The sequence below is a fragment of the Coffea eugenioides genome, chromosome 5, assembly GCF_003713205.1.
Source record: "Coffea eugenioides isolate CCC68of chromosome 5, Ceug_1.0, whole genome shotgun sequence".
In the NCBI taxonomy this organism is placed as follows: domain Eukaryota; kingdom Viridiplantae; phylum Streptophyta; class Magnoliopsida; order Gentianales; family Rubiaceae; genus Coffea; species Coffea eugenioides.
In genome coordinates, this window is record NC_040039.1 from 35,260,514 (window position 1) to 35,281,368 (window position 20,855).

The 20,855-nt window shown below is 32.2% G+C and overlaps 1 protein-coding gene across 1 annotated transcript; it reads right to left on the reverse strand.

Annotated features, from left to right (window-relative positions):
* Nucleotides 1-15,842: 15,842 nt before the first annotated feature.
* On the reverse strand, nucleotides 15,843-19,387 carry LOC113772111. Its single transcript, XM_027316662.1, has 3 exons — nucleotides 19,027-19,387; nucleotides 16,381-17,682; nucleotides 15,843-16,253 (listed from the first exon to the last, which is right to left on the reverse strand). Exons 1-3 carry the CDS (start codon nucleotides 19,207-19,209, stop codon nucleotides 16,026-16,028), a joined length of 1,713 nt encoding a protein of 570 aa, XP_027172463.1. The 5' UTR covers nucleotides 19,210-19,387; the 3' UTR covers nucleotides 15,843-16,025.
* Between the last annotated feature and the right edge of the window lie 1,468 nt (nucleotides 19,388-20,855).

Sequence of the window (20,855 nt, forward strand, 5' to 3'; positions counted from 1 at the left end):
ACAAGATAATCAACAGCTACTTGTATATTGTTATTGTTAGTTTCTACAGAAAAATTTTTATGTTTTTCGTGAATACATTTTGCAATCACTTTTTTACTTCACATACATCAAATCATTATGGTATATTATTTTATAAAAATTCCTAAAAATAGCAATCCAAACAGCACCTAAACATCCCAGTCATTTTGTGGTTTAACAACTTCTAGACTATAATATAAAGGTAGAGCATGCTTATGGTATTAAAAATTTTTGCCACCTTATGCCGTTCCATAATTACTCTGATTCCACTTAAATTTTAGAACTTCACAATTTTCCGTCATTTTTTCCATGACATTTTTTAGTGTCAAAATTTCAAAGTTCCATTTCTTCCTCTTTCATGATATTTTTAATTTAATCACTTATTCTATTATACTAAAGAATATATATAATTTTCAAGAAAAAATATGCATTTTTAAGTAAGCACGCTCATTGAGTGTGTAATTAACATTAGTATGAGTTATGCTACATACTAGTTTAAACTGATTGTAATACTGTTACAATGATATACTTTATCACAAAATTAACAATAAGTCAAATAAGTTTAGTTGTTAATATTGAAATCATTCTTGAATAATTTTATTGCCCTTTAATTTCAGCAACGCCTATATTATATGCACGTCTTACTGCTCACCTAGGCATTTGCACTCCAATCTTTTATGGTTTAATTAATATATAGTTATTAAAACTATAGAAATATAAAGCTTACAAAAGTAATCTTAAAAGTTTGAAAGTGGTTATATTTAATACAATGCATGTCTATTTGCAAGTTTAAAGAATTTAGGACAATAAGTTGAACCAAATTAGAATGTGCAATGTGTGCAAAATGTACTTTTAAGAGTACAAACTAGATGAGAAACAAGTTAAATGCCAAGTGAAAATTGACTTGTCAATTGCATATTTGTGACGCCCATATGCATAAAAGCCATTTGTTTTTTGTTGTGCACCAAAAAAAAAAAAAACAAAGTGAGAGTGAAATGAAAGTTTGGAGCATAAAATGTATGATACTAGATTCTAGGGTACAAATAAAAAATAAGGGTGCATGGTGAAATGAGTTCAATAAATATAATATCTTACAAACTCCATGTATTAAAAAGAAAAATTCCATTTATTAAGTATATATACACGCACGAACTATGGGAAAGATTTCCATATGAAGTTATGCATGATCCATATGAAGATTTCCAAATGAAATTAAATAGACGGCACCTAATTCTGAGGTTTCCATATGAACTTATGCGTGATCTTACAGGACTTAATCCAGTATCGCAGAGGCAGATTTTGGTTGAGTTTGAAAGTGAAGTTTCCCCGGAACATTACTGGATTCTTTTACTTGCTTAATGAAAAATTCTATACATCTAGTTTACAACGCAACAACGATGATCACTTCTAACTTTTCTACACCAAGTTATGGCCTATTACCCAAGGCTACTCAGGGATGATTGTAACCTCTGCAGCTATTACAGTACTTAAATAAACTAACATTACCCAAACTATATTTGTCCAAAAACTGTAAAATTAATTCCATTAGAAACTAGATTCAGGGTACTACAAATCTCCAGAAGACATTGTTCTGCGACGGGGACCATAAATGGGTCAAAATTCAATAGTTTCCAGTCATAACCGATGCAGAGTTCCGTTTTTCAGCCAAGTTGTCGGATTTTCTGGCGTTTATTGACAATGGACTAGTACTATAATTTTATCCTGTTAGAAAGCTCTTCAAGTCTCGTTTCAAACGCAATTGACAACACTTGATTTTTACCTTTCTATACCAAGTTATGGCCAATTTGCTAAAGCTGTGCAAGGAAAACTGTAACTTCTACTGGTTCGGATTTCTTTACAAGCTTTTGCATACGAATTGCTCAATGCAAATTCAATTCAAGGTCTTCCGGGATACATATAGAACTCATTTATAATCCATTCTAAACAAAAGTATACTGAGTATATAATAAATTAGAATGAAAGTCCTCATTTTGGAAACATTTTAAACCAGTTTAAGAAAATGAATGAATTTGATCAGAAACTCCTCACCTTAGCAAGCCTAGAGCAATCAGCTTCAAACCATGCTATTCTTCTTCAAAACTCTAGCTACTATATTCTATTTTTCCTTCCTCTTTTCTAGCAGCCAAACTTATGCTATTTCTATTCTTTACCTAAGCCACTCCTTGCTTTTGTTTTTCTTCTGCTCTTTTCCAATACCAGTCTAGCTTTCATTTCCCCTTTTGCCGACATTGTTTGTTATATTTTCAACAAAACTTTGGAAGTCTTGCTATTCAGTCTAATGTGAAATCACCAATTCCTTGTTGTTTGTTTGTCTCCGTGGAAGGGTTTAAAGGGCAATAGCTCATGCTTGCTTATTGCCACTTGTTCTTTCTACATTTTGGTCCCCAAATTTTGAGGCAGGTCATGATGAAGTCCTCAATAAAATCTAAATTTATGAATTGACCTCACGAGTTGGTCCAAACATGCAAATAATTCAAATTAAAGAACACTATAGTTCTTAACTCTTTTTTTTTTCTAACCCAAGATTAGTTTAAAAGTAATCCAACGTAGGCAAACTCATAACATATAAATTTTTGAAAAATGGGGTTGTCACAACAACAACTTTTACTCGAATCATTTGATCTTGATTCACCTATAAAAATCCTATAACGATTTGAATTAGTTTTCTAAAGAAAATTTACAAATGCACAGTTAGCTAAATATGGGGGTTTGAATTATATATACATTAACTATCACATTTACCCTTTAATTCCTTTTCATTTTGTTGTTTGCAATGTTTTAAATGATTATGCAAATTGTACCGCAAACTTTGAAACAAATAGTGGGAAGTTTCATAATGTTGGCACTGGCATGTTATTTAGAGTTGGAGTCTTATAAGCAATCAAACTAACAAACTAGGAATATGTGGTACTTGAGTTCTTTAAAAATGACAAGTCATGTTCAAGACATTTTATGTTTTTAAAATTTTGAAGGACAAATAAGTAATTTAACAAAAGCATAAAAACTTTAAAATTTGAGATAATATTGATTAAATATACAAAAGAAATGAAGTTTGGTCTCTAATGTGATATGTGTCTATACATATGGAAAGTTTTTAAAGATATGCATAAATATAATATTCTTTACCTTTGATATTTTCTATTTTAAGTGGAAGAATTGTATGAATTCAGTATTTTTGTGGGTGTTTTCCAAAACTTACACTATAGTATTATATGTGAAAAACTTGTCACAATAGTTATTTGTCGGGGTGTTTTTTAAAATTTAAAATTTTATTGAGATATTTTTAACAATTATTTAACTCTCTTTACCACAACCACCCATCATCACCCACCATTACCACCCGCCATCACCTCTACCCACCACTGCAACCATCTAGCCACCCCTCTCTCCTCCCTCTTTTTCTTATCTTCCTTCTCCTCCTTCTTCCTCTCTCCTCTTCCTTTTCCTTCCCTTTCCTCTCTCACACCACTTTCCCTTCCCTTCCCCCATCCCCCCTTCCCATTCTCGCAACTAAACTTGGTTGCTGGAACAGGGAAAGGAGGGAAGGAGAGAATAGAGGAGGGGAAGAGAGAGAAAGAAGAAGGAGGGGGAAGAGGAGGGAAGAGGAAGGAGGAATGAGAAGGAGAAGAGGGGGAAAAGAGGGAGAAGAGAGGAGGGGAAGTGGCGGTGGTGGTAGTGGTGGGTGGTGGTAGGTAGTGGTGATGGGTGATGAATAAGAGAAAAAGAAGAGGTAGGATTTGGTGTGTGTCTATGTATATACACATATATACATACATATATACATGCATACATACACACACACACATATATATATATATGTATGCATGTATGTATGTATGTATGTATTCCTATTAGGCGTAAGTAAAAATTTTGAAGTGGTTTTGGGGTGTTTTTGAGGTTGTTTTTAGATTGTATTATTGTAGACTCCAAAAACAAAAACGCTTATTTCAAAAATAGGAAAATTCATACGGAGCCCATTGTTTTATGACTTGTAACGGATGCCAGGTAGTACTATACAAGGTGGGCCCTTATTTTCTTGTCCTCTTTTTTATGATTTTTATCTCAACATTATCACATGTTAGGATTTTTTACTATAAATTTTACTCAAAATAATTTGAGTTTTGTTGTCTATTCTATGTTTACACTTTCCCATTTCATTTTAGTAAAGAATTCGATAAAAGAAAGAAGAAAATAAGGGCTAGATTTTCCATTCAATTCAACCAACAGGTACGTAAACCTTCAAATAGTTCTTATCCAACCAAATTGTATTGATTAATTTTTTAATTTCAATATCTGCAATGAATTGAAGTGGCCATTGTTCAATATTTGGTAATCAACATGATGATTTCAAGTACTATATTGGTGATATGTAATTTTATCAAAATCAACATTTTTTTTTATGTAAATTCATCAAAATCAACATTTCTTATGCACGGTAAAATTGTCTGACAGTCTAAATTTAACCTATTGTTTCATGGAATATAGTCTGATGTGTAGTTTTTGATGTATAGCCTATCCTAACTTCTAGATTGGTTGATACAAGAGCTATAAATGTGTCTTCATCTTCTTGATGTGAGATGAACACACAGAGGACTTGAAAAGTGTACTATAAATAATTCAAGATCTCATCATATATAATTGTGCAATTGGCATAACTCTATTAAATTTTTTCTTGTAATTAATTTAATTTTTATCACAAATTTATTGGACACATATTATATTAATATGTATTGCTAATGATTCTAGAGATGTTTGAACTTAGAAATAAGAAACTTATATGCTATTAGAACTCTCTAAGAACAATAATTATTTGATAATCATATAGAAGACTATTAAAGCCTTTTTTTTACCCAATTATAATTTTTTCTAGTTATTAGGAGAATCCCTTTCAAAATTCTCCTACTTGAAAATTTGGAAGTTGAACTCCTAGCCTCTTTAGGGTAAGTGCTCCTTTAGGGTAAGTGTCTGTACTAACACCCATGCCTAACTTTCTCAAAATATGTATTATTAGCTTAAATGGTTATTACTTAAAAGTAATCGACAAAAGTGCAAATAGCCAAAAATATAAATTACACTTGAATATGGGAGATGATGAGCAATAACCTATCCATAAACTATGAACATACATACACTTAAAGAATATCATATTTGTATTGTTGTATCATATAGGCTTTACTTTTTAATCCCTACAATAGCTTAATAGTCAAAGTATATATTTTCTATAGTCATCTATACATATAATATAGATTAGAATTTGAATGAGAATTCCTTTTCTTGTTTTTTAACAGCTATAGGAAACTGAAAGAGTTTATGTGCATGATACATGAAACAAGAGTCCTTATCTTTCTTACAACTAATAAAGGAACTCCATTTCTTCTCGGGAATTAAATGGATTAACATACCAACCACGAATGCTTGATTTTTGAGTTAGGAAGCTATGCTGCGAGTTATGACCTCTCTTTTCGGGCCACTATTTTTGCAAGTTATAGTTGCTTATAAGGCTTTTTTTTTTGTTTTTGTTCTTCTTATAGTTCTTCGTTAGGGTATCATTTTTTCACCATTAGGATTTTATTTGGTAACTTTTTAGCTATATTTTCCTGATGATTTTTGTTCGTTGATTACATACCCAACTCTCTTAAACTCTCTTAACTTTCTTAAGACTATTAGAACGAGAACAAGGGCTAAACTTTGCTTTGATCCGTCTAACCTGAAGAGGCTTTGTTAAAGTTAAAAAAAAAAAAACATTAGACGAAACAACTAAAGCTACTTGGACAAGCGAAGAAAGTATTTTGAAAAGCATCCTGCTAAAGCAACAAGGAGGGCATTGGGAAATTCTTAATGGAATATTCTGGCCTTCGTTCTCGACTCCGGTCTCGAATTACAATCTTAATATTAGTGTCCGTTAATGTGAACCTTGGTATCTTTAGACTTTAGAATGATATTAATTACCTAACTTTGTAGATAGTTACCATCAACACATTACATAAATATGTGCATACAAATTTGTATGTATATGAATAATATGATATATTATTATCTATATTTTTTTGCATGACTACATTATCCTTATAATTTCATTGAGAAGTCAAAATATGGATGAGATTTTTTGTTAAATCTACATGATATTTCTTCGTATTATTTTTATGAAGTAGAACTTATTGGTCATAAAATATTTTATAAGGCACTTTTTCCTGGACAATTAAAGTAGGTTTTTACCTATCCTCTTGATTGTTCAATCAAAAATTTAAGAGAAGAGCAAGTTTTAGATAACTAATTATTCATTAGATATTTTACTATCTATTAACTGTAAATTTTGAATTTCGTGAGGCATTGACACATATTTCTGATTTCAACTTCACAAAAAAATTATCAATTATTTCCATGGTAGAAATAATAATTTCAGAGAAGTACTACTTAGGAGTCAATATGTGTTTTATTTGCCAAATTGGTGAAGATACAAATCAATGGATTTTTTTTTTTTACCTCCCAACGCTCCCCACTCTTTTTCCATGCCCAACTACGAGATCTAGGATTCAAACCCTGAACCTAATAGCCAATTAATAAAGTTTAACACAAAAATTAAATTGATATTGGCACTTATGTAGATAATTTTTCAAACATGTTAGCCATAAAGCATGATATTTTGAATAACAAATATTTGATTTTTTATTTAATGACAAGTATTAATATAAAGGTATAAAAAGAAGCACTTATACAACTTCGCTAATAACTTTATCTAAATAGAACTAGAAGAAGAAGTAATCCACTAGTAAGACTACTTTTCTTCATCAACATCTAAAAGTGGGTGAAGTTCTAAAAAGAAAGAAATAATTGTAGAAAATATGAAAACAACTTATAAGCACTAGATGTTTAGAAGTTCTTTACTCATTTTAGTATGATATTTTTCTCTTAAATTACTTTCTATCAATTGCATGAGGAAATAAGGACCTTCATTTATCTTAAAAATTTTAATTTCATAGTCTTCTAAATTTGTACTTGAGGATTTGTATTTTGTCATTGAATTGTTTGTACTAAAAGACAGCCAAATAATTGCAAAATTATAACAACCTTCATCAAGGTTTCTCAATGTGAAAAGTAAATTGAAGTATCTGATAGAGGTCATTACAATTTTAGAAACTGAGATAACAAATTCAAGGCATATAGCTATGATTAATTGTTTTTGTATATATGCATGCATCTACAACTATATGATGTATTCTAAACTAGGTCTACATAGGCTTAAGAAACCAATCATATTTAATATCTTCCTGTTTTGATTGTTAATTTTATATGGTAAATTATTCCTAAAATCAAATTGGTATCATACATTGATTGATTCCTTAAAAGAAATAGGTGTTATATTTAGTTCTTGAGGAAGTTTTATTCTCTCTTAATTTAGTTGAAAAACTAGGAGTTAATTTAGTATTGTTATTGTTGTTACTTATCAAATGTTTGTCAGAACATCTTTAAGATAAAAATGTCAACAACATTCATGCTACATATTTTTTCTTGGATTTCTTTCTAAATTTAACAGAATATTGTATAATACCTTAAAACTTGAAATTTATAATCTCAGCAAAAACTTACCTATTCTACTTTGGCCATATATTGCTTTCTAGGAAGAAATGGATGTGCAATTTGAAAATTTCCCAAAATGGCTCGACTCCTTCTTGCAAAGGACCTTTTTTGGATCTTGCTTGAACCATGAGCTGCAAAAGAATGAATTGAATAGGTACTGCATCACTTGTGATCTAGATGCTTGCAGGTATTGTATCTCATCTGGTCTACATAACGAACACACGCTACTCAAAATACATCGGCATGTCTACAAAGATGTTGTCCCCTTGGATGAGATGGAGACTCATATGGATTGCACCAAGATCCAGGTAGTTTGAATTAATTTTAAAAGTAATAGACATATGAACTATATTAGTTTTCATTTTTGGTTCCATGAAAAATGTGAATTATAAGGCTTTCAATTTTCAACCTTGTCCAAGTAGCTTTTCGGGCCAATAGGTCTATGGAAAATTTATATCTCATCTATGCTTTTGATCTTGCCTTATTTTTCTCTTGTATTTAGAAAGACCTTCATTCTACTTATATAAATTGCTCTACCCTCATATCCAAAAGTTGGATGATCTATAAGATATACAATTTTTATTTTGAAAGACAACTAATTTCTTTTCGTTATAAAGAATTTAGTCCTAGAACTTTTTAGGGCAAAAAATCTGAATTGCATTCAAACTATTAAGTTGATCAACTTTTAACCCTTCAACAATTAAGTATATATTTTTACCCTCGAACTAGTAAAATGTTATATTCCCCACCCTTTTGGCTAGAGACAATTTTGAAAATTTCCTCAAGATTTATGTTAATATTACTTGGCACATTTAGAGTTTCAAAAATATCACTAATCTCACCTAAAACTGTACCTTTTGTAACAATCTCACCTTGTATCATTAATAAGAGAGATGTATTTTCCTCCCAATTCTACCTTTCTGTATTGTCTTATGCCGAATTTTCTACCAAATTGATTATAATATCAGATGTTTTGCCTAAAAATTTTCTTTTCTGTAATATTTTGCCTAAAAATTGTTAAAGTAGTGAAGATAGTTTTGTGAATTCTCGTGCTATGATAGTGATTAATAATCCCATCTCATTGATATGGTAGTTGAGTGATATTCTTGAAACTTCAAAGGTGTTAAGAGATATTGTCATAAATCTCGGGGGAGGTTTCTGAAATTATCTCTAGCCAAAAGAGTGAAAATTATATCCTTTTATAAGTTCGAGGGGGTAATAATATGCACTTCATAGTTGAAGGGCTAAAAGTCAACTAACTATATAATTTGAGAGCCATTTAGATTTATTGTCCAATTTTTTATTTCTTGCAATTATTTATCCAAGAACTATGGTTTTACACCACTCTAGTCTTTTAGTAGTTGTTTTGACCAAATCTTGTATTTTTGACACTACTGACTACTAAGTAAGGGGGCATGTTTGAATATATTTAGCCTCACATAGTCACATGACATCAAACATGTTAAATTTATATTAGTATCTAAGTAAGTATCAAAAGATTGGATTTTGAATGCCTCAAAATCTCCAATTCAATTCGTTTTAAGTAGAAATACTCTCTAAAATTTTGCTTAATGTCTAGTTTGATTCAAACTGCTTGTTTCAAACTGCATACTTTTAATCAAATGTCTAATTTGTTTCTAATTATACTCAAAATAAAAAATACTATAGTTGGTAAATTTCTCAAGGTTCTCAGAAGTTGCTCAAGATAGATTCATTTATGTTTGTTCTTCATTTTGGAAACTTCATCTGGTCTAAATTAACATAAGGTACTCCATCTAAACAAACATACGGTTAATGTACCATAACAATTTGGTTGGAATGGTGCCTACTCCACTGTATAACAACCTTTGAAACACAAGTTTAGCTACTTATTTTAAGTATCCTAATATTTTTTTGAAATTGCCATGATTTTACTGATGGTATTGAATTAGCTCTAATTTACTGGCTTTCACCTAACTTTAAATATCTCTATAGGCATTGTATGATTTCATAAGGGAAATTGTATTCCAAAATTCCTAGTACAATCATTTGTAGATTTATAACTTTGACTTCGAGCCTAGTTTTTTTAACTTATATCATTTGGCCTTGATTTTGATGCAACATTCATGCTCTTGGCCTATTCATAGGGAGACCTCTCTCTTGTTAGTTTTCTTCTACAAAGTTTGTTAAAAATTTTTTATAAGAAAACTTATATCTATCCCAATCTTTTAAAATTGTTTGGTTTACTTTCATTTGCCTTCACTTGAAAAAGTACTTCAATTATTATTATTTTTTAGCTCTAGAGAGAATTCAATTTGAGGTCATCACTCACCTAGAAAATTCTTAGTTGTTCAAAAGGACTGAATTATACTTTATTTTTATTATCTGTTTGGGTGTTCAATTTTCTGATATAAAATCAAGACAATGTGAAAATTTGTTTTGTTTTTTTGCTATTGCTTAAAAGGTATCATAGTAGGATGATAATGAGTCAAAGAGATAAAATTGCATTATGAAACTTTCTTTTCTATTCTTGAAGATATTAAATCAATATTCATGGCAAAGATTAGTTTGAGTTTTCATTAATATGACATTATTTAAAATATTTCTTTGCATTTTAAACTAGTTGTTATATGACAAAAATGTTTTTAGAAAAAGAAAAATAATGATGGCATACCCATAATTTTAATTAAGAAAAAGGTATTCTACAAATACACTTTTGTGAAACTTAACAAGTAACCTATACATATATGTCTCGTCAGTAGGATTTGTGGAGTTTCTTTGTTTGTCAAACAAAGAACTTTTCTCAGTTAGTTTTGAAAATTTTGAAAGTAAAATACAATTCCACTATTCTATATTTACTTTTAATGCATATAAAAGTTTTACATCAAAATTATTTTTAAATAAGTACTATATCAGTTTAGGATAAAATCTTAAGTGGCCAAGACACCATGTCTTTTTAAAATTATAAACATGATGTCTTCAATGTATATATGAAATCCATTAAGAGGTATATTGTGAAAAATTAAATGAAGTACCTATCTTCGTCTTGTTCACAACCTATATCCGGACAGTTTGTTTAAAATTTAATGCCCTTATATTCACAATTTTGGACTTCTTAATCATTTTAATACTAAAAAGGTGAAAATTCTGTGAATGTGGTGTGAATATGAATTAATTTTGTCACCCCAAATGAAATTATTATCTTTTCAAGTCAGATCAAGGTGTAGAACAAATATATTAGGTCAAAATCTATGGACCTGGATTTTTTGAGTTTTTGGTCGACTAAGCGAAATACCTTTAACAGCAAATTCAAGTTATTTTTATCAAATCTAAAATAATCTTGTTGTAGCCTCATGTTGAACTCAACTTAGGGTACTAGCAATCTAAAAAATCATTAGTAGAAGAAAGACAAAACTCTCTAGTAGCTATCAAGAAAATATGTACAAATGATTACATATCTTTGCATTGTGATGGCAATAAATAAAACTAATATACATCCACTATCATATTTACAATGATATATCATACTTATAGTAATGAGTTCTAAGGATAGCTTGTTTTGTAGCAATAATTCACATTCACGCTTTGGCAAGTGAGTTTTTTGGGTGTTTGTCTAAAATTTTACTGTAGTTTACTGAAGAAGTTTTTTAAAAAATTTTCGAAGTGTGCTTTTTTTTGAATATTTTGAAATATATAGTTTAAAAATTTTGAAAAATTTTTTGAGGTTACTGTAGCTAAAGTTTTTAAAAAACTTGTAGCAGACTTGGCAAAAACCTTGGCTGCCAAACAAGGCGCCCTTATCTTACTTTTTCTCTTATGCTGATGAAATTTTTTTGATTTTTGATTTTTCCAATTCAGCCATACAAATGCAACAAAAAATGGGTTGTTGCTTTGAATCCTCTTCCGCACTGTGGTTCAGGTGCACAAATTGAGGGAGATGTATCATGTGATGTGTGTAAGAGAAGATTGAATGACCCTGATCAGTATCGCTATTGTTGTATTGCCTGTAAGGTAGAATAGACTAGAAATCAATTCTTCTGTAAGTTTTCACATTGTTTTGTATTTTTTTTAAGGTTGCATCATTATGGTAACACATCTCTTAGTTCCTTTTGTTAAAGGATAAAAAATTCTATTATGTGAATACATGATTTTGAATCCTGCAATGTGCTGCTAAATGGGAGAGTGGTAGGGAGATTTCTATAGTTCAAATTTTCCAATCAATTTCATTTGCAAGTATAAAAAAAAATTAAAAAGTTCAAAACCATAGGTATACTTTTTACTTTTGCATGTCTAATGGCATTACTATTCTACAAAATGAAACTAACATAAATAGTAAAATGATTTAAATTATGTTCTATACAAAAAAGTAGCAAGTGATATACGTATTTTGGTATTTTTAAGATTTTTTTTGGTGCTTACAAAATAACTTGTTGGACAAATTCAAAACTTCAATTCGCCCATCTCTCAATTATGCTAAACTAACTCTTGGAGTACTTAGATAAATAGGTGGATTTAATTCTAGGGATTGGTATATAAGTGCAATGCATCTCTTTCATATGTAGAATATTTTGCAAGTATGAGAAATTGACTTCCCTTACTACATACTCGCTCCATCCACTATCACTACCGTGGCCTTATAGTCATTTTGGACCATAAGAGATAATTTTAAAAAAATAAAGGAAAGACTATAGTAATTCTCTACTTATAAGCATACATTTTCTCCTTGTTCTATCATAAACTATCTTTATAATATTACTTTAGGATCATCATATTTATCAGGTTATATTACTATAAAACATGCTAAAATGAGGGTTTTAGAAAAGAAGAATGGTGAAGTAGAGACATGGATGAGATATTGAGACTTTAGGAGTGGGCTTGCAAAATATAAAAATAGAACAATATAGGAATAGGCTAATCTATCTATGTTGGCTACAAATAGGTGCTGACATTCTAGTAAGTAACATAAAGAGGATGTTTTCATAAGGGGACTTTCAGTATCGTCACCATATAAGGTTGATTTAGACTCAAGATTCAAGAGTTAGTCGTTGAAAAGGTAACTTATGTGATTTGGCATCGAGAAAGGGCTTTTGAGAGAGTGGGAAATAGATGTAGATTAGAATCTAAGGATGATTGTAATGAAAGATATAAGAGGTAGGAGTATGAAAGACAACTTGTGATATGGCATTGTTGAATAGAGGAGTTTAAAAGGATGAAAAATGTGTTTAAGTTAGAGTACATAAGAAAATCAATGAAATATCAATTGGATTAGATGTACTTTTTAAATATTAATGGGCAAAAAAATTTTTTTTTTTTTGGTTTAGTCTAAGCAAATTTTATCATATTAATATTCCAAGGTAGTGTAAAGCCATGATTCAAAGTTGTTGGTGTTACTTGGAAATGAGTGAAAGTTCAAAGAATACATGGCAATTAATGACTCTTTACTCCATATGTTGTTGCTTTACATTGTACCATCCTTTTCTTATTTAGTCGGAATTTAAAGACTCATCGTGATTATGCATTCTTATTTCTTTTCACTTGAATATCTATAGGTGGAAGCATTTTCAAGGAAGAGAAAAGAGATGGAGGGTTCATCACTAGAGTGTACAATTGTTGAAAGGCCAAAGCGCAGAAGAAAGGGAGTCCCTCAAAGAGCTCATTTTTATTAGGTCTGGACTGCATGTACCATCTACTGATTCATGCTTTAGACATAATATCTACCAATCCAATTCAACATTACTGTTGCCTGGTGAGCTTCAATTTTCACCAGCATAAGTGGAAAAGTTTGTGACTAATTCGATCCAATTACTTTGGATTTTGGTTCAACTTTTATTTTATTGAACTTAGTTGTATGGGATAATTTGGTCACAATTTGAATTTTTTGATGGTTGATGCTGTTAATTGACAATTTGAGATTGTCTTGTGGTAAACTTATTAGGACTTAAAGTAGAAATTGGTTCATAAGTTTTCATGGGTTCTTTTTATGGATTAAGTTCAAATGATAGTAGACTTGGTTGTCTTGGAATCAGCCTTCCTCTTTGATTAGCCCCATTCATAGGCAGCATTATACTATTCATGACTTGGGATCCGATAACATATCATGAGCTTATATTTCACCTTAAAATTCAAAAAACAGGTGACAATAGCGTTTCTTATCTGAAACCATACAAGTTCTTTTATTTTTTGTTTGGATGCAGATAATATAGTTGTGTAATAACTATATTGTCTGTGGAGCCAGTAGCTCAATCAGGCGAAGTTTTTCCTCTTTTTTATGTTTATCATATAAATGTTTTCAAAAGTTGCAATAGGGTAGTAATATTGGAAAATTATCTCATTGAAGAATGGGTTTTAATATTATTGTTTAATATTTTTTGTTACAATAAGAATAAATTTATCATAATTCACACTAAACAATTTTTAGAATTTTTTGCCAAAATAACTACTATCTTTCTAAAAAATATTCTCAATGTAATTCACTTTCAAATTTTATTTCGATAATGATGTTGTTATTGCCACCTAATTATCCTGACTGCTACGCAGAATAATAGGAAAGGAAATGTTTCAAATTTTATTCTCAAGTTAATCTATTTATTTCCACATAAATTCCCAAATTAAAGGAAAATGACCATGCGCAAAAATTTATTCGATATATCCAATCTACTAAAAATTGTACTCTTGTTTTCTACTACCACCATTGTATCTCTTAGAATTGTGCTTAACTACTATATTGCAATTCTTTTCTTTTTTTTCTTGCAATTTGTAATTATATCTATGATAAAGTTCTAATTCTATTCATTTTAGTACTATTTTGTAGTATTTTATATTAGAACACATGCACATAAATTCTGGACAAAAAAATGATCAAAATTTAATTTGACATAAAAGAATTCCATGTCAAAAGCAAAAGGAAGTGAAGAAAAATCTCTTGCATTCGAAAACCATGATTACTAGCATATGAATTTAGCCTTGACAATATCAAGAATAACATAATATAAGAGTAGTCAAGGATTGTTAACCACTGATCTTTGGAAAACAAGCATTGTGTTTTGAGAAAAAGTGAACTGTCTTTCTTGTTCATTCATTAAAAATAAAAAGAATGATTAATGTAATGAGGAGGGATCATAATGAAAAAAATGGAAAATATAACATTTCGTGGGATTAGTTTTCCTTTCTGGGCGTGTACATTGCAATATATACACTAGACATGGAATAAAGTTATTAGTTGTATTAGTTTGGGAATATTTTATGAATAGAAGATTATTTTGGTTAAAAACTTCAATTTTTAAGGGTTTGTCTAACAAATGTGCAATATAGACTTTAGGTGTTCATATTTTGGAAACGAAATGCGGGGAAAGTGTATAAATGTAAGGAAAGATAATAATTATTAATTTGTGCATTCATATGATAAATTATGTATGATTTTAGTGTATTAAAAAGTGGTAAGTTAGGTGTAATTTAGGTGTAGTTACAAATGCCCATTAGTCACCCGTTGGGGAAATCCAATTTTTAGAATAAAGTTTACGAAAACTTAAAACACAAGATGATGTAATACTGGACTGTCCACAGGCATAGTTATAAAACTCGACCCGATTCGACGGTCAAACCAGTTAATTAGGTGAACCGGCCATAAGACTGGGATGAGTTGTTAATTAAATCAGCTAAACAACAAATCCATTGACCTGTTAACAATCTAGTGATTCAATCGGTAAATAAAAAAAATCGTCAATTGAATCGCAGGTTGAACCACTAACTTAAAAATTTTACTGCTTTTATAATTTAAAATATATTATTACATTATGTAAGATAACTATTGTGCAACCTGCAGTTAAACTGCTTAACCCGCAATTAAACCAATGATCCGATGATCCAGTCTCCTCTCCGGGTTGAGCTCCGAATGGCGTTTAATAATTATGTTCACAGGTTTTCAGTGAATTGTTTGCTTGATTTTCTAGGTCTTTACTCAATAAAATTAACTTGCATAATCACAACATTATATAAGAGCAATAAAAAATGGAAACAAGAACCTGTATTCAAACAAGTTTTGCAATTCTTTCTCTTTTTCTTATCCTGTATTTCTTTTCATTTTATGCACCTTGTTACACAGGATGTAACAAATGCTAATACAAAAAGTTTTTGCAACCCGTGAGAATGACACGATGAATGCGAGCGACTGTATATTCGTGAACTTCTTTCGTTCACTTCTCTTCTGTAGGACATCTCAACCAGACTAGAGGAAAAAAACATACCAGTACACAACGTCATTTCATTATTTTCCATTGCAATGGCAGATGTAAAAGGTACAAAAGAAATTCGCAAATATTACAATTTCTGCAGCCTGCAAGCAAGCAGCCAAAAAATAAGATAGATACATTAGTAACAAATTTGGAGCAATTGCTCGAGTTTGCAACCCTAGCATAAATATTCTTCGAGATTTAACTCTTCTGATGAACAGCAACATGGTGTATGTCCATATCCTTCAACATGACTGAACGGCCACACGAATCACAGGGAGCTGTCCTAGACCCACACAGACTTTCATGCTCTGAAAGTCCTCGTAATCTATCTCGTATATCTGCAGCAGATGTCCCAGCTTGAACCATGTCTCCACAAAACCGGCATATAACTAACCGCAGTGGACACTCAGAGGACTGGTGTTGCACCTGAAGCATAAAACAGTGAAATGTTAGCAGGATCAGCGAAGCAACAAAATAATACACAAAAGTATCGTGTAGCTGATATTCAGAGTGGAAAGGTAACAAACAATAGTTCAAAGTGCGTGTTGCTTACCATCTGTTCTTTCTCAAGGACAATTCCACAAGGGCATTGGAGTGGCTCATGAAAAACTTTCATGTGCTTTTCAATCTCTCCTTGTTGAAAAGCATTCCCACATTTCTTGCAGTGGACATGGTTTTTGGCCTCCTCAATCCTGAGAACAACACCACAACCAGCATGCTGACAGACAATGTTGTGTCTGCGACAATAAGCCTCATGTAGGGCTATCGTCCTCGAAGGAATGTAATGCTTGCAGTTACTGCACTCCACAGTATCTGCATCAATCGTTGACGAGGAAGACACAGCTTGCTGACCCACCTTAGGCTTCAAGTTGTCTTGAATATTTACAGATGCCTGATACTTTGTTTTCCCCTTGAAGCCATATATACCAATACTATAAGTTCCTGGGCCCAAGCTCAGGTCCTTGGAGCTAAGTATCAATACTTTTGAACCAACGTCATGAGAAGACCATCCATGCTGGTGTTGTGTGGGAAATAAGAGTGGATGCTTGGACACGTAAATATCACAGTCTCCATCTTGTGTCTGTGGTTCTATCCTTATTTCAATTTTGGCATCCCCAGGGGAAATTCTATTCCAAGTCCCATCATCTATCACAAATTTATAATACATGTAATTCCCTTCCTCAACAGCTCCAGATTCTGATTTCCCAAATGTGAGAGGTCTCAATACTTGATGATTGGCTTTCTCCGGATTCGAATCGGAGCCAATAATATCAACTTCAATATCAGTTTCTAGAACAGACACACTTGAAGAGGGCTTCAACTCAAGAACACGTAAATTGTATGTTAGGACACCATGATTAACCCTCAGCATGTCACCTTCTGACAGAGTTGCATGCTGGCGAAGACTTGTTTCAAGGACAGCCTTGTGATTTGGAATGTCAGAAAAGCCATATTCATCGGGCTGAAGTTTTGCAAATGTCCCTTTTGGCAACCATACATAACGGACCTCAACCATTGGTAACATAGAAGTCTCCGCTGGGAACAGGTTACTCCATACATGAGGCGGTACTCCTACAGAACCTTCATCAGCAGTAAACTCCAGAACACCAGCATGTGTTGTCCTACGATTTTGACTTCCAGAATTCATAGTTTCTGAAAGGTCATCTTTTACAATCACAGACAAGGAAAAGTGCAATGGCCCCTTATCAAAAGCACCCTGCTCCGACAACTCTGAGAAGCAGGATGGTGGCAACTTTATTTTATCTCCATTTCCCTGGTAAGGCATAGCTTCTAGCATACGAGAAAAAATAACTCCTCGTCCCACAAGCCTATCCTCTTCCATTTGCTGATTAGCCTGTAAAAAAGCAATTGAATCCATGTTAGATTCCAAAACTGAATCATGAGGCAGTAATTACATAGAGTGCTTCCATCATTTTTTTTGTAGCAGATAAAAAAATAAGTAAGTTGAGGAGTTGACTAAGAAACTGTTCATTTTTGTCGCATGCACCACAATTTAAACTTTAATTAATTCTTCCTATTAAATTTTGAATTACGAAAAACTAGCCTAATATTGAATTACCAAAAATTTTGCACCATATTCTCAAAGACAGTTGAGTCAATATTACAGAGTATTCAACTAGGGGTATGATCAGCTAAAGTTCCCGTATGCTAAGTAAGTGCAAAGATGACGTGACATGAGACTAACAGTGCAAACCACATTGCAGTTCTCGCAAGAATTAAGTGACAAAACAATCAGTGAACTTCACAAATGCTCCGACAACCAAATTTAGACGGTTGCAGGTGAAGAAACTCATGATGCAGTACACATGGGTCGCCATTCAATTGTGCAGAAACAACATTTTTTTAAGCCAATACCAAAGCCCATTGATCCCCTCACAATCAACAATTCCGTTTAGTCTACAGGAGATATCCATTGTGATCAAAAGTACCTCAACAGTGATTCGTTTGCTGTCATTCTATAGCTGCTCTATCATACACTTCATTCATTTGCCATTTAGAAGTGAACGATACATTTCTTTGTTTACTAAATGCTCCAAATTTCACATCGTAGTACATTGATTCTTCATTCCTTCATACTGCTACTTAACTTTCCAGATTTCTTCAACAAATCTTAAAGCACACAATTGTAATCCTCATCACAACAGGGTTCAATGATCAGTCACAAACCAGTAGATCATTGGAACCTCCAAGTCATTAACATTTACACGAACAACTTAACCCACCTTTAACTACATGATTAATAACAATTCCAATCACCACTCAACATATATTTTCTCTAATTTCTTTTTCTCCATTTTTCTCTTCCACTAAAACCATTAATATACTCCATTCAACTGGAGAGAAAGTTTCCTTGAACTTTTAATGATTTATCGACTCATTAATGTTCTTTCATTATCCAATCCTGCTATCTCTCTCCATTTTCCACAAATTAAACTTCACTAAGAAGTCCAAAAGTTAGTAATAATTCTTTTAAGGAATGCAATGATATCTAATCCCAAGTAACAAATTCTCATTAAGACCTATAAATCCCACTTAAAAACGTACTAAAAAAATTCCCTAAATCCTTAATTTGTGCTATTAGACAGCAAAAGATCAAAAGCAATTCAAGCAGTTTAGCTTTAGACTTAAATTAAAATAAATATAAAAAACGAAAATAAAAACAAACTAACTGACGAACCTTTGCTTCGGCTTCTGCAGCATCGAGCCGGCGGGCGCGCTGGGCGGCTTCAAGCGCTTCACGTTGACGAAGGGCTTCTTGCTTGGCTTTCTTTTCTCTCTCGATTTTCAATTTCGCTCTTTCTTTCCTTTCCTTTTGCTCTCTCTCAAGCTTCTCTCGGGCTCTTCTCAGCTCGAAATCCATCTCTGCGATAAATCCCCACAAAAATTCTCTCACCGGAGGAAAATTCGAGATGGGTTTATTGAGGATTTAGAGGATTTCTTTGAGTTGAAGAACAAGAGAACGATCCAATTCTTGATGGAATTTTGATTTGATTTTGCCTGTTTGGTTGTTCGTTGGTTTGGTTTTTGTTGCGAATCAGACAAATGGAGCTTCCTTAAAATGGTTTTGGGTTCAGTACTACTTGTTCGAGAAGGATCTGGGCTTTTCGGGTTGTGGATGGGTCTATTTTGGTTGGCTTAAAAGGGCGCGGTGGTCCAACTCGGGAGAGAACCCGTTATACGTGTGGCGTGTATGGAATTTCGGAGGATTTATTTGGTCTAACAAATTTGGGCATTTTTTTCCTTCTTTTTTGTGTGTTCATATGAGAACTGAGAAGCCTTACAAGTTAAAGAGAAAAGAAGAGGGAAATTTAGGGTTGATTTGGAACCCACAACATTTACATAAAACCAAAAAAAATGATAAAACATAAAGAAAACATTTTATATGAGAATTGAGAAACCTTACCAGGAAAAGGGAAAAGAAGATGAGAGATTTAGGATTAATTTGGAATCCAAATTGGCATGAATGTAGATGGGGCTGCGAGTGGAAATCGGAGAGTAGCTGGATGTGGAGGGATAATCAGAGATGCAACAGGCTGCTGGCAAGGCGCTTTCTCGGTTAATCTAGGTTATACAACTAATGTAGTAGCAGAACTTTGGGGTATTCTAATAGGATTAAAGTTGGCATGGAATAAAGGGATACGCAAGCTTGTGATTGAAACAAACTCTAAACCTATGCATGGAGTTGAGACGAAGAAGTACACAAGAGAGCACACACTTCAATCTCATTTTGCAAATTAAGAATCAATTCAAGAAACAATGGGATTGTAAACTGCAACATCAATGGAGAGAGAGCAACAAATATGCAGATCACTTAGCTAAGTGCAATCTAATGCATGGACTGGGAGAAGAAATTTATCATGATAGACCTTCATTTTCGATTAGAAATCTATTAGCCTATGATTTTATTAGCGTCACCACGCCAAAGCTAGTTCAAGCGTAATGGGTCTCCATACTCTCCACCTTCCATATCACCAAAAAAAAAAAAAAAAATTGAATCCAAAACATTTATATAAAACCAAAAAAAGATGATAAAACGTAAAGAAAAAAATGGGTCAATAGTCCAAAGATAAAGGACCAAAATGGTTGTTTCTCCTAAGTTTTAATTGTACATGCTACGCATTGACTAAAGGGGACTTTCATTTGTAGCCATTAAATGTTTATAATATTTTGATTTTCTTCACAGTAATATATGATTGTGCCCCTACTGATCAATGAAAAATATACATTTGAATATTGGGCTGTCAGCCACTGGCCATTTGGTCCAGTGGTCATCACCATAAAGGTGATGTTGGAGGTCAGGGGATCAACCCCTGTCTCCCACAATTTGGCCACAATATGTGGCTGGTCTTAGTTGACCATCCCCCCGCCCCTTCTTCTAGACTAGGCTAGAGTAGGTTATACAATATCTATCGTTGCGACATTTTGATACCCAATATTAGTTAGAAAATTAAAGAATTTATTTGAGTTGTGCCTCACTAAAAGATTTTTTTGACTCCGCCACTGAAG